Below are 27,088 nucleotides of genomic sequence, written 5' to 3' on the forward strand. Positions count from 1 at the left end.
CTCTTGGCTTTATCAATATTAATATTTTTAAACTAACTTTATTATGAGTGCAATGAACTGATGGCAGTGCCCTGAAATTAACAACAGTCATTGACAGATGCTGTAAATAATGAATATTGAAACATTGAATGCCCTGTGAGGACTGGCGCCCCCTCCAGGGTGTGTTCCTGCCTTGCCCACAATGATTCCAGGTAGGCTCTGGACCCACCGCGACCCTGAACTAGATAAGGGTTACAGATAATGAATGAATGAATGAAAGAAATATTGAAAAGGTTTAAAAACCATATAATTTTTATTGAAACATTTTATATTGCAATATATACTGATACTGAATTATTGTCCAGCCATAATCACATTCAAATATTCAGTTTGCTTAATATCAAAACCATACCTTCTCAGGACATCTGTATGTGATTTGCTTAAGTATTATATATATATATATATATATATATATATATATATATATATATATATATATATATTTCTTAGGTAGCACAGTGTCATCACTGGGTTACTTTTCCTAACAGCATCAAAAAAAATGCTCCCGAGCCCTACATACTAACACATAGCCCCCACACTTACCCTCTCCCACAATGCTTTCTCTTCCAGCTGCATCAGCATGTCTAAGATGTAGGCCATGTGAGAAGCTCCACTCAGCTCCAGGTCCTCCTCCCTGATAGGGGCGTCAGAGGGCCAGTCAGCCAGCAGAGATGCAAGAACATGGCGAGCATAAAGGATGGCGATGGCCTCATTCACTTTGAAGAGATATTGGCGGACGGACTTGTTGCTGCGTGCGTCCAATTCTTTATGAAGGAGTGCTGAGCTCTTTGTGCGTCGCTGTTTGGCATAACTGAGCTGCAGGTCACTCTCTGTGATGGTGATCAGCTTCTGAGTCACCATATTGGCCTCCTCTGTGGCTTTCTCACAACGGCTGGGCTTTGACTGAGAGAAAAGCAAATATAATTAAGCGAATAAAGGGCTACATCAAAGTAACTAGACACTAATGGTCAAAGTCAGTAAAGTTGGTATATTGTAATGGATAACAATGCTGCAATTCAAGTGGCAAACCAGGGTTTGTTTCCCAGCTTTGGCAGGAACACTACATGAGCCTACCTGTGTATCATATTCAGATCTACTGTATCCTTCTCTCAATTTCTTTATATATATTGCTTTGATGGTTTGAAGAGACGTACCACACAGGGGACAATGATCATGTCCGTGTCCACGGCTTTGGCAATCCGGTCCTCTGAGCGCTGGCGTTTGGCTGGCTGCCACTTCTGAGCCAGAGTTCGGATTGTCTCATCTGTCTTTATTACATCTCCATCAAACCTGAGTGTAGAAAATGTTGTTTTATTATCAATCTCAGTTGTTTTATTTTATTTTTACTTTGAGCTTTAACAAAGAAAAAGCACCCTATACAGGCAAGCATTCCTCTATGTTCATCCGGAGAGGCAACAAAACAGAAGTCCTACTCTTTAGAATGTAGTGTGTATTTCTTTCAGTGAAGCACATTTATTAAAATATATAAAGGTTTGTGGAAAAATATGGGCAAATTAATCACATGGTTTTTGTTGCTTTTATGAGTACAAATACTTACAGGTCCTGTACAGTGGATATGGTGTGTACATTTAATGCCTTTATATGTGAAAACCTGTAACATTTCTATACAATTTTATATTTCAATGAATCAAAAATTGCATATTGCATATTGCAAAATTGCAATTGCATAAAAAAATTGCATATTTGTTGAATCAAAAAAAGATACTTACCGTTTCTGCACTTCCAAGAAGAAGGAGTCTGTCCTCTTCATCTGGAGCTCATACATTGCCCTCAGAATGTGCAAGGGGGCATTTAAAGCATCATGAGTAAGCTGTCAACGTGCAAAAAGTTAAACGTTAGGATGTTAAACTGGCCGCCTGCTGTCTCAATTAACTGATTAGAGAAGTGAATCAATGTTTTTTTTGTTTTGTTTTTCCCCCTTGCAACTCAAAACAAAAAAGGCAACTAAAACATAATAAAATACAACCCTGAGTGGCCTTTTGTTGATCGGTGAGATGCTGGTAAATTTTGGTGATTTGTAGAAGAATGAGGGATGTGTCATCTTAGTCCTATGCAGGCTGGTGTTGCAGGAGTGTGAGCTCGATATAAGATGAAGTGTTAGTCCTCAGCTTCTGTACAGCCTAAAATTTTGGTCGATATTCAAACATAGCCCAAGAGCACTGTATCAGTACAGAACCAACCAGACCTAATTTTATCTGAACCCGTTCTCTGAAATCAATCCTCATGAAAAAAGCATGCTATGTTTATGCTAAGTGTATTTGTCAAAAAAAATTTAATAAAAAAATGCTCACGAAAAGCATACGAATTTTTTGAGCTGTATGAACAATTCCTTAAATGCTTTTCTCACATAATGTGTTGCTCATATAGCAAAATGTTAGCACAGATATTGGGAAAATAACATTCGAACGTGTGTTGCTTAGCTGGGCCTGTCAGGATTTGTATTTGAAAAAAGGAAAAACTAATGTAAAGACCGGGGACACCAAGTATCCCTTATGCAAAGCATTACATGGTACGTCTTGTGGCATTTATTTTGCCTACTAAGTGCACATAAGCAAGTGGAAAAAACTTCAAACTCCATGTGATTGATATCTACATATCTTGCTAACCTGGAAACAAGCCTTTGTCTCTTCATCCAACCCCTCCAGTGGGTCAGGCCGGTTGGGGTCAACATCATCAGTGCAGCAGCTGGAGTGGTCAGAGTCGTGCTCCTTCTCTTTCTCTCTGTCTTCCTCACGTTCTCCACTGTCACTGTCCTCTGCCATGGAATGGATCTCCCGCTTGGAAGAGTACAGCATGATGGAAAGTATCTCCAGGTCACGCAGGAGCCACATCTTGCTGAAGCCTGTGCCCTTACTGCACTTGCGAACCAGCAGCTGGGTGAGGCCTGCTCTCTGGATGGCTTCCTGAGCCTGCTCACCATTGTGCTTCTGTCCAGAGACATAGATCCAGTTTTGTGTTCATTAGTAAGGCATAATAATCTCAATAGACAAGCAGTACCTATAGAATGGGTTACCATGGAGCAGCTGCGTATGGGCTTAATGTCACCATGCCTAATGCCAACCATTGGGTAGTGGGGTATATTTGTGTGTGGTGCTCACCTTGAGTGTGTTGTAGAGGCCTTTGAGAGCGAGCGAGAGAACCCAGGTGGCCTCCACTGCATCAGGGGTGCTGCTCTCCACTCCAGTCTGAAGGAGCTGACTCACTATAGAGATGAAATTCTTCAGGTAGCGGTTTGGTTGAACCGAGCTGTGTGTCAAAGAAGAACTCTCTGAACTGTTGCCGCTCCCTTCACTCTGTACCAGCTGGTAGTCCTTTACTGTGGAAAGACTTGAGTAATCACTTGAACCCTAAAATCTCTTAGAACTGTCAAATAAAACTGCTTTAGTAGTTTGGCATGTTCACGGTTCACGGTTCACTAATTTTTGAAAGAATCACACCCCTTCAACACTCGTTTATACACTGACCACAGACTGATGAGTGGCTGAACTCTTGTATTAAGCAAGAATATGCAACAATTCCACTTCGAAACATTAACAATTAGTATCTTCAGTTCCCAAATGATTAAACATAGTAATTAAAAGAAAACATGATGACACACTGGAGAAACATGCCTCTGTCCCAACTTTAGTGTAGTGTGTTGCAGGCAGCAATTTCTAAATGTTTATATTTACAAAATACAATAAAGTTGTACAGTGAAAACATTTTATATTACTTTTGTCAGTAAAGAAAATTAAGAAATCTGGTATTATTTTTTTAATTGCATTTTACCCAACTTACCCAACTTTTCAGGAAATGGTGTTTGTAAATCTGTGATGTTTATCCTGGTCTGATTTTTTTACATAATAAACATCAGGCATTTTAAGAAGTGTTTAGACCTTTTATAGCCACTGAATTTTCAAATGTGATTTGGCTGTTGCCTCTTACCCGTCCTCCTTTTCCGGGTCTTTACGTCCACAACGGCAGCTCGATTCTTCTCAGTGAAGTGTTTGAGCAGAATGACATTGTGTTGTTCATTAGCATTGTCTATGAAGACAGACTGAGTACCCATACACAAAACCTACAACCAACAACAACAAAACAGATGTTTGTTTAGCACAGCTCATTGACAAAATGACATCACTTAGTGTTTGGAAAATCTATCTTAACATTTATTGCCAGTGAAGCTATTTATCACTAAGTCTAATCAAATTTGTGTAAGGTTGCAGGATAGAAGATCAATAAATCAACGTCTGTAGGATATGCAAGAAGTAAATACAACACACAACTGAGACTAGAATGCACCTCAAACTGAGGCACAGTGAAATCAAATAGGTAGATAAAAAACTCCTTACGCTGATCTATGAACCCAAGAAACTTGGGAATAGGTCTGATAATCCACCATGCAATATTTTTAGGAGTCCAGTGTTCTCTATATCAAGTTTTGGAACTAGATGGAATGTCCGATGTGGAACTCCTTTAAACCTTGTCCTTTTGCTTAGGTATCTGAATTAATGTTTATCTAATCTCCTCAGAAACTGATCCAGGAAATGGAAGAACATTTAAAACGGCCTCTGTATATTGCATCATACTTTACATCACTATATCCCTATATACAATGATTAATGACAGACAAATTAACTTTATATGCTGGAATGTGTTGTCATACCTCAGGGAAGTCTACTAATACAAGCAGAGTGAAGACATTGGTTCGTTTGAGTTGCTGTGGTAACTGTTGAATGCAGTGATCAGTGAAAGTTGCAATAACACTACACCACTGATGACAGGCATTTAGGTTCCTCAAGATGTCTGCCACGGAGCATGCCCAGTCCAAGCCAATACGACTGTAAGAAAGCAAACAGAAGTATTTGTGTTTGTAAATTTGTCATTTTATGATATTAAAGAATGTTTGTGTATGGTAAAAAAAAACTACATTATGACAATAGTTGCCAAAAGTAGTTGTTCACAATATGGCAATATAAGTACTTCAGATACAGCTGTCAAATGAGCTTACAGGAGTTTAGCTCCACCTATTTCGAGTTTAGCTCCAGTTACAAAGAGTGTTCCAAGTCAGGTCACATTTGGAATTAGCCACACAAAGGGGCAGTGAATAACAACACAATTTAAGGCAAAGTAACAAACAGCACATTTTAAATGGTAGCTAAAAGCTACTATGCCTCAATCGTGATTAGAGGAGTCTCCACACATTTTCACTCATTACCAAAGGACATTTGTAAAAATCATGTTTAAAACCACATTTAAAAAAGATATAAATATACATCTCACCTGTCCAGGCACACAGCCCCAAGACTGAAGAGAAGCTGGGTAGTCTTCCACCCCTCTACTTCAGGGCTAACTCCATCCGCCAGCGCTAAGAGCTCATACTTGTCAGAAAGAGCCTCACTCACAGCTGCATCAGCCTCCTCAGGTGAGATGCGTAGCAACAGCTGTCCAAGAAGCCCCAGCGTCAGGTGGTACGCCTCGTTCAGACAACCAGCGTTGGAAACAACAACGCGGAAGAGCAGGGGCAGGATGGGACTCAAACTGGACAAGGAATTAGTGCTGCCCTGTAAGAGATCAAATGATAAAAAAATGTCATGTTCAATCTCTTGTCTGTTCTCAGAAGATTTCACACAAACATAACAGCTCAGAAATATCCAGGGCTGTAACCAGAGCTGATGCGGATATTTCTCCAAAATATTGTCTATGTTTATTTTTCGGTATACTTATATAGCGCATTTTTAGATATCCAAGGACGCTTTTACAATCAACACTGCTCAGATGCCATTCCATGCAACACTCCACACACACACACCTGCAATTAGCTTGCATTGTATTTTTATGTGTTTCCATATGTTTATGGGCAGTGTCTACATTTTTCATACCTTCTCAAAATATTAACACGGTATACAGTATTACCATGGGGTGGCGTGTGCACTGTCAGGCTGAATGAGCCCCTTATTTTTGAGCACAAGGTCAAGTGAATGGTTTTTGCACTGTGCAGTTTAGCTGACACATGTTGACAATACAAACCCCTTTCTGAAAGAGCACATTTGTGCAATTTGTTCTAGAGGAACAGAAAAGTAAAAAATTAGCAAAATAAGACAGGCCCCACACTGACTTGTCAGCCAGCTAACTTGTGGATTAGCACACCACAGCAGCTGGTTTTCCAGTCAACTGAGTTCAGAACACACATATTTAGAGGATAAAGCCTCAAACCTCTGAGCACAAAGTCGAGTGTTCTCTGAGTATTTTGTCCGTTTTCAGCTTCCTTCCTTTCTCTTTTAACACAAACTCACAACTACAGTGGGCTACTGGACTTGTTTTTTTTCCCCCACCTATTTTCAGCTCCCACAGCACCCCTTCCATGTGAATGAACTCTCTCGCCTTGTACTTGTAGAATCTTTGGTCTTTTTTGCCACTACAAGTAAAATATTCACAAATGTGAACAAGTGCACAGTGTGTAGCTATTTTGTATGCTTCAAATGAAACTTCTGAGTAAATTCTATAAACTCCAGATTAATTAACACTTAAAATCATATATAATTAAATTACCGGTTTAGCAGGAGGCAACATGGCTGCCAACAGTCCCAGAATCCTCTCCCTGGAGCACTCAGCAAACACATGTTCTTGCAGGGGCACTTTAGCAGTCCGTTCTTCGTGTTCTTTCTTCACATCCATGTTCTCAGAGTTCTCGCAGCTCAACTCTGCAGCTGAAAAAAAAAAGTAGCAAGTAACAGTGCTGAAAACACTCATATGGTACCATTTCAGTGAAAAAAAAAATCTATGCCTTTTCACTAGATCTAAGTCTTTTCACATGTCTATGTAAATATTTATAGTTACATAATAAAGCTGTTGTAACCTACAAATGATTTAACCTACTAAACTATAGTGGTATATTCTATATCTATTCACCTCTGAGCCCTGGAGAAAGAGTGTCCTCACTAGACACAGACAATGTGTGACTCAAACTGGGAGAGTCCAGAGTATCCTGGGAAACCAGGAGCTTCCTTTGACACTCTTTCTCCTCTGGAGCCAATGGAGCTTTAGGTGGAGAGGGTACCTCAGGAATAATGTTCTGTAAAAACAACAAGCCAAAATACATGAAGCTGATTAAAAGAGATACAAATATTTGTAACTGAATTTAACCTAAATAAATAAATAATAATAAAAAAGCATAATGAATAAATAGTGGTTGCAAAGCTTTGGAATCAAGTTACAAAACATAAAGTTATTAACAATAAAGGTTTAATATAAAGGTGACAAATTAAATATAGGGTTAGTTATGCTACCAAAGGGTGCCTTGGCCAATCCCTCTAAATATACTACTTCCCCAGCAATATGCCCCTTGAAGCAATACAGAGCTATCGGAATCCCTCACTGCAGATACAGTCTATGGTACAAGCACTTCTGAATTCTTAAATGTGCATTCATCTTTGTAAAGAGGACCTTAATGTACTGACAACCTACTTTATTATCCCTTTCAAAATAGTCTCTAGGCACTCTGATCATGTTCTGCATTCTCAAATCACTTTATTCACTGCCAACTGTGCCACTCTTATTGAACATCCTTAAAGTAACAAAGATCATTTCCTCTTTCCCAATTAATCAAAAATAGGGAAAACCTGGGCCTGCTCAGCATTTTAATATACGCAACAGGGCATGGGAAAATGCTCAATCGCACCTCAATTGCACAGGCACCTGCCATCAGAAAATGTGTGCACTAATTATTGCATGTTTTCTATTTAATTTGTCACCTGCCACTGTATTCATATATCAGTTAATGGAAATAGCCCAGTGTTATTTATGAAGAATCTGACTTTGTCTTTAGGCGGTGAAGGAGAGCAGATGGCAGCAGTGCTGCCTGGCATTGAGGAAGTGTCCGTGGTGCTGATGTCCTGGCTGGACTCTGGGGTGATGGGACACACCTCACTTTCTGTAGCTGACTCATTAGATGAGAGCAAGGACAGAAGGGCCGAAGCTCGAAGACCTGGGGAGGGCAGAGATTGAGTGGGAGAGAGCGAGAGTGTGTGAGTGAGTGAGAATCAAATAAATGCATTATCAGTACTGTCATTGTAAATATGATATTACAGAATGTCCAGCAACATTAAAAAGGAACACTAGGTAAGATTTGGGTTTTTAGCTCCTAGGGCCCCACCTACTGTAATTCAGTTTTACAGCGCTGTACTGAAACCAATGGGAAGGGCGGGCTGTGGTATCCTACCCTCCTCGAAAAGATACTCAGTGCAATTTCTGCAGTGCTGAGTCATCAATGACATAGACTCTATTCTCTTTACTGCCGATCAGTGAAGCATCGCAATGATTTAGAAACTGCTCTGACACATATTACAAAGCACAGCAAGGATTACACTTTCTTTAAAAATATGTTACCTTTTCCTGTCTGTCCCTTCATTAGACACTCTGTGATGAGCTCAGAGCAGCGGGTCTGCAGGGCAGCTGCGTGATCTACAGCAACAGTATCCAGTGGCTCACCCTCCAGCTCCCGCTCACTTGTGAGCTCAGAGGTGAACAGGGCAAGGCCGGCAAACAGAAGCCAGGAGTAGTTATGAATATAGGGCTGGATAAGCCTATGCCGGTCACTAATGCGGATGGTCACCATGGGGTAAACTGTTATCCTGTGGGTGGGCAGATGGCTGGGGAAATGAAAAAAAAAAAAGTGTTAGCAACAAAATACCTAACTGTTACTGATAAACATAAGAAAGTAACATTCTGGAATTTAACTGTGAAAAAAGACTACTTTTTTCTACTACTTTCATTACTCAAACGCTCTACCTGTCAGGGTACTTCTTGGCATTGTAGCAGCCAAAGCAGAGATCGAAGTCCTCACATACATTACAGTTGATTCTGCTTCCCACAATTAGGCCCTGACAGTGGTCACAGGCATACTCCATATTCACCATCTCATGATCATCCTCATGTCCTTCTGGCTTGGCACCACCTGTGAAGAACAATAGCACAATAAGAAAACAGGCCATTGGCTACTGATACTGTCAAAACAAAACTTTGAATACAGTATACTTTCTGTGCAGATGGATGTGTGTTACACACATCTATTGTTACACTTATATAGCGCCTTTCTAGATACCCAAGTTCGCTTTACAATCCACACTGCTCAGAACGCTCAGAACACTCAATCCACACACACTGGCGAGAAGCGGCAGTAAAACGCACACAGCGTACTCTCGACCAGGAACGACTGTCCACCTGGAGGACTGCATAAGACACTAGGATTTCACCCAGGACAGAGTGCCAATCCATATCCGGGCTCACACTCATTCACTCCCACAGCAGGACAGTTATTAGACAGAAGCCAATTCACCTACCCTCCATGTTTTTGGACTGTGGGAGGAAACCAGAGACCCCGGAGGAAACCCACACAGACGGGACTTGAACCCAAGATCCCAGAGCTGGGAGGCGAACGTGCTAACCACTAAGCCACCGTGCCGCCCACACGTCACATAATGATGAAATGTATAATCCCTTGTCTTCAGAATTACCTTACAAGGTCTGAGCTCACACCTGATCAGAGAGCATAGGCAGGCTATCAATATGGTGTCGATTTCTTTGTCTAACATCTAACATTACACCCTCACACAAGTAATGTTAGTAATGTGTAGTGTCGGTCTAACATTACGCAAGTACCAAAGTGTCATTTTAACAAAAAAATTATTATCCTACAGCATTTGAGGGAATAAAGGAGAAAATGAGACGGCTTACTTAAGAAGCATGTCTTGCAGAGGTCCATGTCCATGCACTGTAGGCAGCGATAGCGGTGTCCTGGAGCGATTCTCTCACAGCCATCACATGAGATCTCCACATTCAGCAGGTCACAGTAACGAGCAATAAACATGTGCATCTGCAAACAGAATGAAAATATTACTTGGCAATAAGGGTTTACTGATTATTATACATTTTCTATATGCAGATTTAATTATTATTTCAAGCTATAGTGAAACAGATCTATTCAAACGAAAAACACCTGAGTTTTTTTTTTATATAGTATTAACAATAGAATATTTAAGAACGCTTCTGTTTAAAGATAATCTGGGGAAAAATTAGCCCACATTACAGATTAGTATTGTAAGTCATAAATTTGATAATTGGGAATAGTATCTACTTTTGTAAATATACAGCAACTTAAACCTTCTTTAATATTTAGGAGGCTGTTTAAAGTTAATTATTTAACCTGTCTTTGTGAAAACTACAAACTTGTACACCTGTACAAGCTTCGATTGTACATGAAAGATGTCGATTCAATCATTTTTATTTACGAACCAAAAATTTCACCTTATAAAGATCTGGGGACTTAAAAGAGCAATAATATCTTCAGAAGTAGAACGCATGCATCGCAGTGTTAGTTTACCTTTCTCTTGTCCTCTGGTGAGGCCTGTGCAATCTTGTCAAACCATTTCTCAAACATGCCATCCATACATTCGTCCATCCATTCAGAGTTCCTCTCATAGTCCGCAATCTCATCTTCCTCTGTCCACTGACTACAGCAGATAAGGTAGATAAAGAAAGAAAAATAATTACAATTGAAATGCATTAGCCAAAGTAATTCTGCAGGGTTCTATCTGTTCAATCCATCCAAAGATCAATCAACCCTCCCATCCATTCTTTTGTCTATCCATTCTATTACCTGTTCTCTCGATATAAAGCACCATATTCCACACACCTGATGGCAATGTCATGAACACTGATGTTCTCTTGAGACATGGTCAGCAGCAAGTCAGGGAGCTTAATATCCAGAAACAGTGGCAGATCCTGCACCTCCCAGCTCATATCCAGCAGATGAAGAAGGCAGGTTTGTGCGCACGATAATGCGGGCAACAGGACCCTGGAGCAGCAACAGGAAGAGGATCAAGCAAAAGGATACATTAATTAGGACAGTGGTTCTCAAACTTTTTAAACCAAGTACCACCTGCACAAACCAAAAACTTCAAGTACCACCTATGAGTCTTACCATAGAAACATGCGTGGCCCTGGTCCTTCCTCTGTACCGGGCTCACAAGGCAAAATGTTGCTTGAATTTTATGCATGTTTTTTAAACTTAAATTTTGCATAATTTACATCAAATAATTCCTAAAAATGATAGAGAGAATACAAATAACTAAACTAAATGTTTTAAACACAACTGTATTGAAAACGGGAATAAGACAATTTTATATCAGTTACGTACTTTAATAGGCTATACTTTGGGGCAGATGCTTACGGTGGCTCTCTGCGCTTGTATCAGCAGTAAAAGGAGGTGTGGTGCTGTGTTAAACAGTGTTTTACACAGACTCTAATTTTGCGAAGAACGGAAAACTTTTTCCTTCAGCTGAGCCTTTTCTTCTATTCACCTGTACAGAATTCTCGCATCGTCTCTACCTATGGGCTTGTTTTTCTCATTTCCAGTAAGCAACCAAAACTGGGCTTTTTTTAACATGGATTTCTCATAAAAAAAAACTTGATGATTGCATTCCCTCCTTGGACAAAAAGCAGGGGAACGCTGCCCCCCTCTGTTACCTTACAGACGTAATCAATTATGATGTATGTGTAGCACGTTGTATTGTATTGTATATTTATTTATTTTTTTATTTTATTTTATTTTATTTTTTTTTTTTTTAAACGAAAAATTTTCATTGGGGCATAATTATGAAAACTGTGAAACGTTATGCCGTTTACACAATTAAACCTTAGATGTTCAGTTATCAATAAATTCCTCAGTTAAGTAGTACATTTTTGAGGTCATTTGGCGTACCACCAGTGGTATGCATCCCACAGTTTGAGAACCACTGAACTAGGACATTGATGTTTACCAGTAAAAAAGCCTTTTATAAAAGACGATATTCACCCTTTCATGATTTTTTGTTTGCTGGTTTACGCTTCACATTCAAATGTAAACACACACTCATAAATGTTGTATTCAGTTACTATCCTCATTGTTGACCCAGATGATGGTTTTGATTAAAAGCCTTCAAATAAATGTTCCATATATCTAAGGTAAAGACTTCCTTGAAGAGCTGAGGATGTCTCTACTGTCAAGGGAGAGGGGGGGGTAGGCCTTAAAATTCAGAAGCAATTAGAGCAGGCTTCCCATGCTTTTGACCAAGTAGTGTCTTTCAAACTGAGCACCACACAGCTGAAGTATAAAACACACTGTATGGTGAAACTTGACTCACTTGTCGTTGAGTGATGTGAAGCTTTGCACTGCTTCTACCAGCATGAGAATCAGTTGATGATAGGAACGTCTGATCTGCTCTTTCAACTCTAGCCCACAGCCTGATAACTGAGAGAAATAACTGAAAAGGCGAAACAGGTAAGAGGTTATTATATTTAAATATTTAAAACAATTTAGTATGGACTATCATAAATTGTAAATAATATATATGAGAATCGTTTGAATAGTGATTCCATACTTGGTAAAATCTTTCTGGCAGGCCAAGAGCTCCTGAAGGAACAAAATGCAGGGTGCTTGGAAGAGATGTGGCTTCCCAAGAGACAGTAAACACTGCTGCACCATCTCCAGAGCTTCACACACACTCACAGCCTGGGCCTTCTTCAAAGCAAGGGTCTGGAGAACACTACACACACACACACACACACACACACACACACACACACACAGAGTGAAGGTAAGTCATAAGTGTGTAATTTGACACTCGTGGTACTGAAAATCTCAGGGTTCAGAATTTAGCATGTACATGTATTTGGGAGTACTTTTATTGTGAAAACAAAATGTCTAAAAACTAAATGATACTGTAAAATAGACAATGGCTTACTATACGCATAAATCTGTTTTGTACATGTATTACTTAAATATAAGTTCCGGCTTTTTTCCTGATGATAATTAACTATTATTATAACTATTAATTTTTAAACAGTACCATACAATTCTAAACTCACTTTAATAACTGCATTTTCTTATTTCACATACTGAACCTCTGTACCTTAAAGTGTTAAATTAATTTTTTTTCCGGTGTTTTAAAGAAGTATATGTAATGACCTATGTTCTGATCAGCTGCTGTATTGTGCTTTGATTAAACTCCAGTCCAGGCTGAAAACACATTTTATTAATTGAGTGTGAACTGGCAGCTTTAAACTGCTCTAGACTAAAAAGGTGTGAAAAGATACATAATTGTTTTCAAAAATAGGCTGTTTCTTTAGCTTAGTCTTCATAAATTAGTCATATGAAAAGGGAGAGAACACATAAGGTTTTTAATGTCCTTTGTCATTGGAGATTGTTGACTGCCCATTCACTTTGCAGGAGTCCATGTTTGCAAAGTTTAATTCTGTTTATATAATGCATTTAATATTATTTATTGTAATAAAGATTTAATGTCACATAACAATATGCCCATACCTGGTCTCACTAATCACCATATCCTTCATGAAACTGAAGATGTGTTTTAGGACAGGGAATCTCTCTTTCACAGAAGGTGCAGCACGGGTCTCCTCCACAGATCTGTAGGAAAGGAGTCTCAGGCGGCCGCGGCTAAATGGGGCTTTACGGGAGAAGGCCAGTGGAGATGCGGGTTCTCCAGACTGAGAGTGAAGGCTTTCTGTGGAGCCTCTAGAACCCTGGGCACTGGTGCTTGCACTGCTGGAGGCTCCAGGGTCTGAGGCAGAGGAGACCTGGGTTTGTACGCGAAAAGGGTGGCTTGTCCCAAAAGAAGAAGCAGCCTCAGCCCCAGTGGGAATCTGGGAGGTGGATGGAGATGGACTGGGCTGGAAATCTCCTTCACAAATGGAGACAGAGCGCAAGAGAGAGGTAGCACTGTTGCCCTCTGCTGGTTTAGAGGACTCTGAAGAGTCTGTAGGTGGTACTGGGAGACCACCGCTGGGGCTGAACCGAAATAAGAGCAAGCTCTTACTGATGCAGATCTCAGCTGGAGACAGAAAAGATGGGAGCAATAGAAGGCAAATATTACTGATGACCAATGATATACATATATTTTGTTATTTTTTTTATGACTTAATTACTCTGTGACATAAACACAATAATTATGCTAAAAATCAATGTACTGTCTTGAAACAACACATAAAAAATAACCGGTAACCAGGCAATTATAATATGGTGGGTTTTTTTTTTTTGCCCATTATGTTTACATAATTAAAACATTTAAAAAAACACTAGTCAAGGTGGTTTAATAGGAAGTGCTCAGTTCCAGAGAAAGATATTAATGCCTATAAAAATCAACCTCACAAATGTTATTACATCCAATGCCTTGAAACATCCAACTTGTTTCAAGTTACTGATGTAGTCTAAAACATCCTTCCTCAAAGAAAAAATTCCCCCCAAACATGCCACATAAGATTATTATACATAATATAATCTGTACCTACCTCTCTAACGTTATGCAATGTTCTACAATAGTTTTATAATATGTTAGCATTTTAAGGAAGAATGGCTCACCTAAGGACTCCACTGTAACTTCTCCATGGCTATCTTCTACGTCCCCTGGCACATTCATTTTGCTTACTAGAGAGCGCTGTTTCATCTCCAACTAAAACACCAAATATATAACATATGCAATGACTAAAATCAAGCTTATTTTAGCTGAGAGCATGAATAAGCAAAGCTTAAACTCACCATCCATGTCCTAATGCTATCTGCAAGTGAGTAGACCTGTATGAGGTCCTCGCTCACACAAGTCTGCCCATGTTTAACCACTAGAAAAGAAGAGACACACATGTGGATAAACTTGGCATATATATCAGCAGTACTAATCTCCATCACATGAGGTCTCTCTTATAAGATAATTCCAAAATCAAAAATCTAAAAATGGATAAATGACAGCTAAAACAGATACAACATTTTAAGGTTAAATCTGTGTGATTTAGACTGAGTAATCGGTAAACACACTTATATAAAGTATAAGCAAATTCAACATAGTGATTTCAAAATGAGACAAATGATCACTCCATCCCCTTCTGAACTTTCGGCAGTGTTATTATTTACCAAAACTTCTGAGAGAGGTCTGAAGTGCTGGGACCTGGTACACCATTGATGCCCAGATTGCGTTCACTGCTTGATCAACCTTCGAGCCTGCAGCAAACTCATTTCTTATTAGATGTTTTTTGCATGTCAGCATGAGGTTTCTCATAAGCTCCGTCCTGCCATCACAGGAATCCTTAGAAGGATCCCAGCGAGCAAACTCCACCAGGAACTCTACCATCTCCTCTTCAGAAGAGATGGGTTTTAGCTGCAGGACAGAGTAATACACAAGGGGGGGGTAGGGGGGGGGGGGCGACAAGATATGTAATATTTTGCTTAATATTCATATATTTAGAATTTTTCCACAGTACACATGTTTAAGAATACAGACAATACTAAAACATTAAGGTATGATAACAAAATCACCAAACATTCAAACACGCAGAAAAATTCTGGGTTACCATGAATGTCTGAAAAGGGCTAATGTCTGCTGTGATGTGCTTCACACAATCTGTGAGGTAGTGGAATTCAACATAACACGCATCCTAAAATAGCTACCCACTGTGTGACATTAATGAACATGAAAATGTGAAAATGTGTTACATGGGAGTTTATTAATAGAATTTGTCAGCAACATTAATTTTACAGCTCCAACACAGTAAATAAGCAGCAAAACATAAACACTAAACACACCTTGGCTAGTCAGCTACATCTGGGATAAGTTGAAAATTGTTTGAATGTGATTTTACACCAAAGCATTCCTCTCATTATTTGTGATGAGTCCAATACCTCCGTTTTACAAGGCTCAGGCTCTCTGCTTCTGGGTGGCCCACTCAAGCCATGTCTGAAGATGGGCTTCCACAGGGGAGAAACCAGGACATGGTTCATTAGGACAGCGGGAAGTTCCTTCATGCCACGAACCTCTGTACAACCTGTGACAAATCCCCAAAAAAATATATTACATTATTTTTGGACAAAAAAGCAATAAAGCAATGACTTTTGGAGTGAGTATTTAAGTTGACCAGCCAAGCCAGCTATTCTGTTAATAATAAGAATCATGGTGCAGATCTAGAATCAATGTGTGTCATAAATCATTAAACATTTATAGAGGATTTATATCATGTTTTGGCAAACTGATTAAAAAAACAACTCAGTGCCAATGTATTTGGCTTGTACAGAGTAGTAGACTAAAAGAACCACTTCTTTGTAAAGACTACACTATAACACTGTATTAGACTACACTGTAACGTGATTAAAAACTGTAAACTGCTCTGGATAAAAGCGTCTGCCAAATACCATATATATAGAGCAGTATACCGTGAGTAGATTTGAGGGCCATGGTTCTGGAGGCCAGGCGGCCCATCAGCCGAGAGATGAGGAGCTGCAGGTCAGAAACCCAAGAGACATTGATATCTGGCAGCCCAAAGGCCGTCACTGTGAACTTGTAGCCCCACTCTGTGTTACTGCTGTCCGAATGGAAGAGAAACTGGAGCTGGTGACCTGCTTTAAATGTGACTTTCTACAAAACAAGACAAACAACCTTGTTATAAAACTACACCAATATATAAGTAGAAATATAACCATCACAGGCAAAGGTCAGACACTCCAGTGAATATATTATTAAGTAAAATATTATTCGGCTAAATTTCTACATTTCCTTTTCTCAGAAAATGATGAAACCATCAAAACACAGTGTGCCTAAAATGAGATCAAGTCATAATGAACAAACACTATGTCAATTTCAAGAACAGACAGCAATTCAAACAAAAAGAAAAGTACTTCAGTATTCAGTAACAAAATTCACCGCACCTTTGGCCACTTCTCAGTGCCGACTTTCATGTCATATCGCACTTTGCCTCCTCTTGAATCCGTAAACTCCAAATAATCATACCTGTCAAATTGTGGAAACACAAGCCAGTATTTACCATATTACCCAGCAGAAGGGTAGCAGAATGTCCCTTAAACCACCACAGTGGGGCAGTTACAAAATACCTCTTCTCAGTCTCACAGCGGTCATCAAACTCCACTTCAAAGTAAGTGGCACCAGGGCAGAGGAACACAGTATTCTCATGTTTGCTGTCCTCATAATCATGAGGAGACTCCATGGTCCAGGTTTTTAACACCACTGGCTGTTGCGGATGCTGACAGCCCTCCTGATCAGCCTACAAAATACAATGCAAGTTATTTGGGCTATCATTGCGGGCACTTGTTCCTCTAGAAAAGCACTGTATATGTAATGAAATGTATTAAAATCCCTGATGATTTTATTTGTTGTTTTAAAGTGTTCTCATAAATTAATAAATATATTAATATTAAAAGTATTTTTATCATTCATTCATTGTTTGTAACCACTTATCCTGTTTAGGCTCACATTGGGTCCGAAGCCTACTGGGAATGCTAAATGGTGGTGCTAGTCCATCACAGGGTGACACACACTCACTCATAACACAGTTTTTTTTTACACACACAGCTGACCTTTGCAGAATCCTCTGAACTCCTGGAGAGCTCCTTCAGCAGTTCCAGCAATGTGAAGAATCTCCTGAGCAGAACGCAGTGAGGGATGTCCAGAGAACACAGTTCTAGCAAGAAGATCGCCTATACAACATCAAAATCATAGAAAGCATTAGACCTTACTTCCAACACACAATGCTTTGTGCCAATGGAAAGTATAAATTACTAAAAATATTGATATGGTACAAAATCTTACTACTACACCAAACAAGCAACAATGTTTATCCGCCAACAAACATACTCCTGGACACAATCATCAATCTGTGATGGCTAGGTTGTCCAAACAATGGCATAGTGCGAATTTTGCAAACCTATTATAGTGTGTATTTTATCTGTGCAGTAGACTGGTTTGTATTTTTAAAAATGCAGTAATGGATGAAATAGGATGTTTAATATAGCAGTACTAGTTGGGCCTGAATAGTACTATGACAATACATTTCATAGACGCCTGTGGGGTCATAAAAGTGGCAGATGATTTGTTTGTGAATGGCTTATTCTTTTTTTTTTTATAAATGAATATGTTACATCTTTACTCCATGTCTCCTGCAAACCTCTGATTATGTAAGACATGAAATGCATATGTTCAAGCATAATTTAATCCTATGTTGCATGTCACTCAAAGTAATATTCAGAAGAACTACACAAGGTGGACAGGTCAGTACCAGTTGCCTGGTTGCCATGGAGAGGATGGAGTCGCAGAGTTTGGCTGTGATGTCAGTGCTGGTGTAGCTCTGTAGCAGGGAGCTCAGGGTGGTTCTGGTGCCTGTAAGGAACTGATCCACATCTGTCCAACAACAAACACAAGAATATTTAAGACCATTTATCTCAGTTACATCTAATAATATGGAGGAAAATGCACTGCAAGGAAACAAACTAATCTCTTAACGCATTGCAATGTCATGGTGTCTCGTTTCAAAGTCACATTTCATTTCAAGGGCCAATTAATTTCTCAGGTGCTGTTACTGAGGTTCCTAGTATGTTCGACAGGTCAAGAGTTGTATTGTTTGCCTGCTACTATTTGTAATACTGTGTCCGCTGAAATTTGGGAGACTGCAATTGCTGGCAATATTTAGAGAAGTATAAAATTTCTTTGAAACTTACATTTGACCAGGATGTTTCTAGCCAGTTCAGTGGCTGTGGTCGCGCCTCCTTTGAGCTGCAGGAAGCACCAGGAAAGCAAACTGCCCTGAAGAGCCCAGAACAGAGACAACAGGACTTTCCGACTGGGTCTTCTACTAGAGTCCACCATCATCACTTCACACTAAAATAAATACACACCCACACAAAAACACACAAAATAAGAGAAAATTAAGTAAAAAAAAATATTAATGTGCAAATACTACAAAATATACAGCACGGAATATTAAGGATTAAATACAAGAAGACATAACATTCCATAACATATACATAGAAATGACAGAGTGTGTTAAACACTGCCCTAAAGTGCGATGCCTAATTTTCCCCAGCTGATTTATTCAGGTGATTATTCTGTGATTTATCATCATCATCATTTTCTTCTCCGCTTCTCCATTTCAGGGTCGCGGTGATTCTGTGATTTAATTTACACTTATTTCATAAAGACTTGTATGGGTATGGAAGCAAAGAAAACAAACTTCTTTCGTGGCCACAAGGAGCAAAGTGTCCATGACGGTGAGAACAGGGGAGATGTCAAAGTCTGCAGGAGCTCCTTTGGGCGGCAGCAACAGCAGACCACTCGGGTCCTGATCACTGAAGAGAAAGTCCAAATTACAACTTAGCAAGCTACACAATCTAAACATTTGTTGCGGCACTCATATGTACACTAACAAGCACCAGTAATACAGATCTCCTAGATCCAGCAAGCCAAATCACCCAAGTACAAATGAGAATTGGCTTCTTATACATGTTCACTTGAAGTTACTGGAAAGACTCCAAAACAACCAACATTACACAGATTTGACACCATAGTGGAATTGTCCTCAATACTAGCACTTAACTACTGGACAAACCTATTTGTACTAGCTAGGATACACATTCTGTCCGAACACACATTTGTAAGTTGTAACTTTTGTGAGAGTGTCTGCTAAACGCTGTAAATATAAATGTTAATGTACCTAAAGATCTAATCACAATTAGTGTTGGACTACTTAAAACTTGAGAAAAGCAGTAAGAATCACTCAGATCACTCTAAACATGGATTGGGTAAGTGCTGTCCTGGAAGGCCAGTCTCCAACATGGTTTGGACATTTTCCTGGTGTAAAGACACCTGATAATCTTAGGAAATAGGTGCCGAGTTCAGTCAAGTAGAAAAATCAACACATAGTCCTGGAATCCATCTCTCCATGACAGGGGTTTGCAACCCCTGCTCTAGACAAATATCAATACCAAGTATGAACATGACCTACATACACAACAATTAAGTCATTTAATTATTTTTTTCCCCAAGTGTGCATGTGGTGTGTATTACCTGAAGTAGTTGCAGAGCGACTCAAAGGTCAGCTTAACTGACTCTGGCTGTTCTTCCTCTGTTATGTTCTTCTAAAATATAAAGAAACACAAAATATAATACAGTTTACTGCTTTCAGACATCCCACACTTCTCTTTCTCTCAGGCTGTCTCTTTTTCTGTCTCTCACCATCATGTCAAAGAGCCTGTCTCGGCGGCTCTGTTTGTCTGGATAAAAGATGGCTGCACCACCAAGAATGGCCTTTACTGCCTCTTTCCTCAGAGCTTTCTCTACTGCAGACTCTCCTTCAGGGCTGTCCACCACTGCAATAATAATAAAAAACACTATGGCATTAAAATCATTGTTTATACAAACTTCTCAATTATAAGTCAGCATGTTAGAATTACTACCACATACAGACACGAGAGACACCTTTACACGGCTCAAAACAACTGATCACCCACTATAAACTATTTAAATTCCTTGATAAAATTTTGCACACAGGAGAAACCATTCAAATAATGAAAAAAATAGATGCAGCATAAAATCCAGCAGACTGAGGTGTAGAAGACTGAAGAATGAAAGTCTGTACCCTGACAGAGGTGGCTGTAGAGCTCTCCTACAGCCTCAACAGGGTCCACATCTGTGCTCACTGATGCTGAAGGAGCTGCGGCTGATGATGGCAAAGGTGCCATTCTCTCTAGCGGGCCTCTGGACTCTGGTAAGGCAGGAAGAGCTGGGAAGCAGTTCTGGAGGAGCTGCAACAGGAGAACTCGTGTTTTCACTGCATCTTCTCCATCTCTATAGGAGAGTGAAAAAAACAACACCAAAATATACATTTTAAGTGACAGTATTTACACGAAGCACTCAAAATATCCACTTAAATTATCTTAAATAAGAAAAGATATATAATTTTATTAATTGAATTTGTGTTTTTGGATGGTTGACAATAATGTACAAATTAACTGGTTGAGAATAGTTTTATTTATTTTGTTTTCTTTAAGTAAATGCAAAATGCTCCACTGTGCGTATATTCAGATTTTTATGTTCAAATGTTCTGTAGGTCATCAATGTCAGTCCTAAAAACTAGTTTACCACACAGTTCATTTATGATCATGTATAGCACTAACTAAACCCAGTATTCAACTGATTAACCTTTAATCAGGTGTGTATGAATATTACACAGTACATATATTATATCATATGGTAAACTCTAATACTCCACACATGGTATTTTATATTGTATTATTCTGCTCAAGGTATTATACTTTTTGGATGACTATTCTGCTGTGGTATCTGTGATTCTTTAAATATATATATATATATATATATATATATATATATATATATATATATATATATATATATATATATATTTAATGGTCTACTCTGAACACGTGACAGGAAGCCTAACCTGAGCTTGGCCTTGGTCTTTCACCACTTAAACTGATAACTCCTTGCTGCAGAAGAGTGTGTGTACTCACATAGACCTGAGCTTTCTGTAGAAATCCCAGAAGAGTTTCAGGTTCAGCCCACTGAAGTCCAATAGAGCCTTCTGCTTGTGTAGTGACATGTCCTAAGGAAACAACTGGTGTAAGTGCTTCTGTTACCACCCACACGTACCATGTGAAAGACTTACTTCTAGTAATGCACAAACACACATTTTATAATAATCTACCCTTTGAAAAGTTTGGAATTGCTTGTTATATATTTGTATTTTATTTATTATTTAACACTTTTAAAATTATTATTGTTATTTTAAACATTTGCAACTGATAATAACATTTTATATGACACTTTAGACAGTAATTTTATTCTAAGATCCTTGAGCTTAAAAAAATATTGGCCTTGCATTATTGAAAACAGTTATTTCAGACTTTTGAAGAGTACTGTAAATGTGAGTGAATTTGTAAATGTGAATGCTTGCATGTTACCATGTCTCGAGTGAGTTGCTGAATGAAGTAGAGGGTTTTCTTGACCAGTGTGAGGCTGGTAACCAGGCCACAGTCCTCCCCCTCAGGTTGTGTGCTCAGCTCCTCCCCCATCCCCAATCTCTCCGCATCTGGACACACATAGCCGCTAAAAGCCAACTGCTGGACTCCTAGTCTCTCTGCTGAGTCCTGCCTTGTGCACAGGAACTTCACCATCAGGAACTGAGAAAACAGAAGTCAATGCATAATGCGGAGTCCTTTACTGTATGTAGTATAACTGGCTCAGCCTGCCACAGGAGCTGATGGTGCAGTTTTATTGAGCCATTACAGTGTCTGTCAACACCATATCCATCACAGCGTGGGGGAGCTTAGCCACCAATCATGACATTTACCAGCTGCGGCACATCAGCAGGTCTGCAGAGAAAACTATTGGTGTTAGCTGTCCACACTGCTGAAAATCTTCACTAATCCATTGCCTTACAGAGCTTCCTCCCACATACCACCACACACCTCAAGTGTTTATATTACAAACACAAATATTATTTCATTTATTGCTGGACTTCTGTACTGCACTTCTAATCTATCTTGCTACATACTAGTGTCTCTCCCAGCACTCCATCCTCTGTACTTCAAACTAGAGCTTATTCTAGTACCTCATGTATCTGCTTCCTTTAGCACTACATGCTTTAACTGCTGCACTCGGCACTTTCATATAAAATATTTAACATCACTAAGGTTTACAGGTTTGATTATGTGTGTGTGATAAGAATGTGTACTGTACCCTACTGTAATCAAAACCAAATTTTATTCTTGGCCAATAAAGCTGAATTTTAATTTAAAACTGAATTTTAGGAGCCAGCATCCAGTACCACTGTGTTAGCAGTAGACCTACAAGATGCAGTGGTTCCAATTTTTCTTGGACGGAATTGACCCTTCCAGCTTCACAGCATTATTTGATGGCAGAGACATTACTGGAGAGAAAACTGTAAACACTACCCCTGTTTTGCCACTTCCAGTCCTACACTGCTATGAAAAAAAGAGACCGTAGTCAATGATCGATTTGTTTCTCTTGCACTTGAACACTGAACCTTATAGTTTAACAAAGCTAAAGTTTAATAATGAAGACCTTTAGCCCTGCCCATTTACGATGATGCGATAAAGACGATTTTAGCCCAGACTGTTTTTCGAAGGATGTACTTGTTTATTTACATAAACAATTAATTCAGAAGGAGGAACAGAATGTATTGTGGAATGTAATGTAGAGAGAGAGAGAGAGAGAGAGAGGGAGAAATATATATTTAATTCCTACATTTGACACACGGCACTGCTGCAGTTTGATCTCTGCATCATTCCAGTCATCCTCCAGCTCAAACCATCCAACGGGCTCCTCTTCACTTACGTCTGCTGCTCTTACACCACTAGAATGCCTGTGTTAGATATGTATTTGTGTGTGTGAGAATGTTAGTGAATGTATATATGTGTGTGTGTGTGTGTGTGTGTGTGTATAGAGAGAGAGTGTGATAGGAGGATAGGATACGAAGAGAGAGACAGAAGAGAAGGGAGACAGAGACAAAGAATCATAACAGTGAGAGGTTACTTGACTACCTCTGTGCAGCATGACTCTTACTAAATTTACACATGTCAAACACACAATAATGGCTAAAATGTACTCTCACATATTATGAGCAAAACAATCTCACTCACACACACATTCAAACAAACAAAATTATGCAAATACAACACAAGGCCTATGAAAGTTCAAAGTTCTACAGTTAAATTCTATTTCTGGCAGAAGTTAAACACTAGATACATGGAATAAATTTTCCCTTTAACTGTAAGATAACAAAAGAGACATTAAACAATAATAAAAAAAAATAATAATAATAATTCATTTTTTCCACTGCATTTTTTCTGTTTTTTTTTTTTTTTTTTGAGAGGAAACACACACCAGCAGTAATGCCTGTATGGTTAAACACTTCAGAACGGGAAATAAAACATTTAAACTGTGCTGTTTGATGGAAACAAGTAGACATTGTTGAACAAATGACCAAACTGAACTATTTTATATCATTTTGAATGTTGTAGGGCACATGCATTGGGTTTGTTCCACTGGACAAATGTATTTCAGAAAAATGAAATCTTAGCTGATGGGAAAATGCTGCTTGGAAAACCTCATGAAGAACTGACTATGAATAATTCACTACAGCATCCATGAGCACTTGGACTCATAAATAAATGATGTGAATGAAGATTGAGTACATTAGCGCATACATAAATGCACTAGTATGATATTTCCTGCATTCTTCTAAAATTGTTGTAATGTACCACGCTATACATACGTTCATACAGAACAGAATGGGAGTCATGTGCTCTGCCCTAGTTTATGAATCTTATTTAACAGCCCAATCATCTGCAGCACAAATAAACCCAGAGGATTTACTGTTTGGCAGCAATAATTCCACATCGACCTGTCTGCATTTCACTGCAATATCCTGTCTGATGGACTGATAGATCAGCTACCATAGCAGTAACAAGAATCAAAAACCTTCACATAGCAAAATCATAGTGGCTTACTTTTCTTGGACAAACTCTTTGTAGTCCTTGAAGTCCCAGGAGTCATATTTCTTGAACATTTTAAAGTGTCTGTCTGCATCAAATTGCTCAGTGTCGTTATAAGAAAACACTAGGCCACATTTAGCACCAATGGCTCCTTTACGCACCTAAAGAAAAAGAACAAAACAGTGAATGAATAAATGAATGATGAATGGTTTATACTAAATCTGAAAAATATTCATGTAGCAATCATGACACTTAAACTAATGGCTACATGATTCTGGTAAAAAAAAAATGACCAGGATATCATGTACTTCAATTATACACTAATAAAAATGAGTACTGAAGTACAAATGTCAGCACTTCTAATAAATCTCACTCACTTTGATTCTGATCTGTGTGACCTGGAAGCATGTCTGGTCCTCAGTTGAAAGAATCACACTGGCTCTCCTTCTCCCACTCTCCGTCAGAAAGCCTACATAAGTCAGAATGCTAATATATATTTTTTTATTTGATTAAAGGTAATATAGTCTAATCACCCTTGTCTTAGCACTGAGTAGATGTCATAGCTTGATTTACACTATGTTTAAAACTTAAATCAGACATTTGATGGGGAAAGATAATATTTCTATTTCATTCCTGAGATAAGAGAATTTAACAAATAAAAAAAAAAAAAACGTTCCAATGACTTTCAAAGATAGAGCTCATTTTGAAGTAACCCTGCCAAATACCAGACACATAAATCAATATTCTACTCCATAGTAAGAGTGCTGAGAGTACCATCTCCTGTGGTAGGTTCAGTCAGCATATTCTCTGGCCCACACTTGTCATCTCGGCTCTTCACATCACAAGCTTGAAGTTGTAACTGAAGAGGTTTTCCTACACCAGACAAACAGGACAGGGATCAGGGCAGATAAGTTATCAAGAAACTACTGGAGATAAGAGAAAACAATTTGAAAAATAATGTTTATACTGAACTCTCAAAAACATAATGTTAGCTGACACAGGGCTGTTATAATTCTGTATTTTACACATTTTAAAGTATTTGTAATCCTCTACAAAATATATTATTTAGCTACACTGAACTCCTGCCTCTGATTTTTGTTTGTAATATTAGCTTCATATGCCCATTGCTGTAAAAAGAAAAAAGAAAAAAAGAAGAGAATTTAGTAAATGTATCTGTAGATGTAAGTAAAAAATAGCATGAATCTGATCTTTCCCCAAACTATTTCTATAATAAGTAAGTGATAAATATGATCAATAATTATCCTCAAATATTCTTAGCTGGCATCAAAAAATGATCTCTTTAGTGTAATGTGTTACCATTGCGGTAAAGCAGACGGAGGCGCACTGAGGCCATGGAGGCCAGCAGAGAGGCAGCACGGTACTCAGAGTCCACACACTCACAAATTCCAGACAGAGAGAGCAGCACTTTAGCCACACTGCCTCGAGCCAAGGCAAAGGCCAAGAGTGTTAGCTCAGCATCAGGAGTCACGCAGCAACTACAGAGTGAGAGAGCGAGAGAGATAGAGAACACTTTAACACATACCACTGAGAAGGACACTGTAGTATGCGAATTAAAAGGCAAATTGTACAAACATAAGTACTGAAGAACAATTAAAACAAAAATTAGCAAGCATGCAATATATATATATATATATATATATGATGGAGAAATGTTGAATAAACTGACAGATAATAGGTGTGGGCCAAGAGGGTATTAATATGAGCTTGTTAAACTACAACTAAATACGCTGGTATATAATTACACACTGATTAATTCTACCTTTATCTATATAATCACAGTGAAAGCAAACATTAGAATGATCAATAAATAATTTCAAAAAAAGAACAGAGGAAAATGGGTCCTATCCTTCTTCTTTAAAAAGAGGTTGTTAGACTAGCAGTGCACAACTATCCAGCAGCACTAAAGTTGGGGAAGGTTTTTTACAGGAGAAAAATATATACATTAAACACCATCCAAGAGTCCACTAATCAGGAAAAGGGGTTGATCACAACTTCTGTCAATCAAGCTGTGCATCAACAGCAGGAGCCATAATTTTTGTCTTGGTTCTAATTAGGCCAATAGCAAGCTGGCAAGTTCTAAAAATAATGACAGAGAAAATAGCATCAATACTGTAGGGTAGCAACATTTTAATTAAATCAATAAAGTAGTTAATAATAAAGCTGGCATCGCATCTTGTTATTGATTACTCTGTCTGACCACGCTGACGCTTACCATCTAATCCTATGTCAATTAAAATAATTAAAGAATGTACAGATAATGAAAGAATTCTTTATGACACTTTACAATTATAAATAGCGTTTTCAAAAGTGCAAACTGAAAGTATGTGATGCTACACCTCTGATAAATATAGAAAATATCATTTTTAATTTTTTATTCATTTACAAGGATTTGGAAGATAGGATATGTTTTATATGTTTGACAAATCATTGTATAAATGCGTGAAGTATAAAGTACCATGTTTAATATTTAATCCTAATTATTAATAAAGTAATAACCACATATTTTCTTAATATTTTTGTAGTTTTCAAAGTAGGAGAGATCCAAGTGTGTCAAAGTGCATGGAGAGTGACACTGAATTTATTCTACTTGCAAAGTTGGTCATTATTTAATATAGCACATCAGAATCTAACAAAACACAACAAACACTTACCAGTGACAGTCAG

The 27,088-nt window shown here is 38.6% G+C and overlaps 1 protein-coding gene across 1 annotated transcript in view; it reads right to left on the reverse strand.

The window, feature by feature from the left end:
- The window catches only part of zzef1 (zinc finger, ZZ-type with EF hand domain 1), a 57,368-nt gene that overhangs the window by 19,521 nt on the left and 10,759 nt on the right, over nucleotides 1-27,088 (reverse strand). The window contains exons 8-47 of the mRNA XM_066657406.1: nucleotides 25,721-25,899; nucleotides 25,178-25,276; nucleotides 24,781-24,872; nucleotides 24,419-24,564; nucleotides 23,154-23,271; nucleotides 21,848-22,066; nucleotides 21,398-21,489; nucleotides 20,506-20,714; nucleotides 20,103-20,236; nucleotides 19,935-20,005; nucleotides 19,102-19,216; nucleotides 18,590-18,749; nucleotides 18,151-18,272; nucleotides 17,453-17,572; nucleotides 16,970-17,139; nucleotides 16,787-16,868; nucleotides 16,295-16,496; nucleotides 15,767-15,909; nucleotides 15,002-15,245; nucleotides 14,633-14,712; nucleotides 14,456-14,546; nucleotides 13,403-13,928; nucleotides 12,459-12,623; nucleotides 12,222-12,341; nucleotides 10,733-10,894; nucleotides 10,421-10,550; nucleotides 9,775-9,913; nucleotides 8,830-8,995; nucleotides 8,428-8,690; nucleotides 7,857-8,026; nucleotides 6,952-7,114; nucleotides 6,592-6,749; nucleotides 5,323-5,603; nucleotides 4,706-4,880; nucleotides 3,985-4,117; nucleotides 3,159-3,376; nucleotides 2,667-2,987; nucleotides 1,770-1,870; nucleotides 1,194-1,329; nucleotides 583-942 (exon numbers count right to left, since the gene is read on the reverse strand). Coding sequence (XP_066513503.1) covers nucleotides 583-942; nucleotides 1,194-1,329; nucleotides 1,770-1,870; nucleotides 2,667-2,987; nucleotides 3,159-3,376; nucleotides 3,985-4,117; nucleotides 4,706-4,880; nucleotides 5,323-5,603; nucleotides 6,592-6,749; nucleotides 6,952-7,114; nucleotides 7,857-8,026; nucleotides 8,428-8,690; nucleotides 8,830-8,995; nucleotides 9,775-9,913; nucleotides 10,421-10,550; nucleotides 10,733-10,894; nucleotides 12,222-12,341; nucleotides 12,459-12,623; nucleotides 13,403-13,928; nucleotides 14,456-14,546; nucleotides 14,633-14,712; nucleotides 15,002-15,245; nucleotides 15,767-15,909; nucleotides 16,295-16,496; nucleotides 16,787-16,868; nucleotides 16,970-17,139; nucleotides 17,453-17,572; nucleotides 18,151-18,272; nucleotides 18,590-18,749; nucleotides 19,102-19,216; nucleotides 19,935-20,005; nucleotides 20,103-20,236; nucleotides 20,506-20,714; nucleotides 21,398-21,489; nucleotides 21,848-22,066; nucleotides 23,154-23,271; nucleotides 24,419-24,564; nucleotides 24,781-24,872; nucleotides 25,178-25,276; nucleotides 25,721-25,899 — 6,775 coding nt within the window. The remainder of the gene's footprint in view (nucleotides 1-582; nucleotides 943-1,193; nucleotides 1,330-1,769; nucleotides 1,871-2,666; nucleotides 2,988-3,158; nucleotides 3,377-3,984; nucleotides 4,118-4,705; nucleotides 4,881-5,322; nucleotides 5,604-6,591; nucleotides 6,750-6,951; nucleotides 7,115-7,856; nucleotides 8,027-8,427; nucleotides 8,691-8,829; nucleotides 8,996-9,774; nucleotides 9,914-10,420; nucleotides 10,551-10,732; nucleotides 10,895-12,221; nucleotides 12,342-12,458; nucleotides 12,624-13,402; nucleotides 13,929-14,455; nucleotides 14,547-14,632; nucleotides 14,713-15,001; nucleotides 15,246-15,766; nucleotides 15,910-16,294; nucleotides 16,497-16,786; nucleotides 16,869-16,969; nucleotides 17,140-17,452; nucleotides 17,573-18,150; nucleotides 18,273-18,589; nucleotides 18,750-19,101; nucleotides 19,217-19,934; nucleotides 20,006-20,102; nucleotides 20,237-20,505; nucleotides 20,715-21,397; nucleotides 21,490-21,847; nucleotides 22,067-23,153; nucleotides 23,272-24,418; nucleotides 24,565-24,780; nucleotides 24,873-25,177; nucleotides 25,277-25,720; nucleotides 25,900-27,088) is intronic.

This window comes from Hoplias malabaricus, chromosome 2 (assembly GCF_029633855.1).
Source record: "Hoplias malabaricus isolate fHopMal1 chromosome 2, fHopMal1.hap1, whole genome shotgun sequence".
NCBI lineage: Eukaryota > Metazoa > Chordata > Actinopteri > Characiformes > Erythrinidae > Hoplias > Hoplias malabaricus.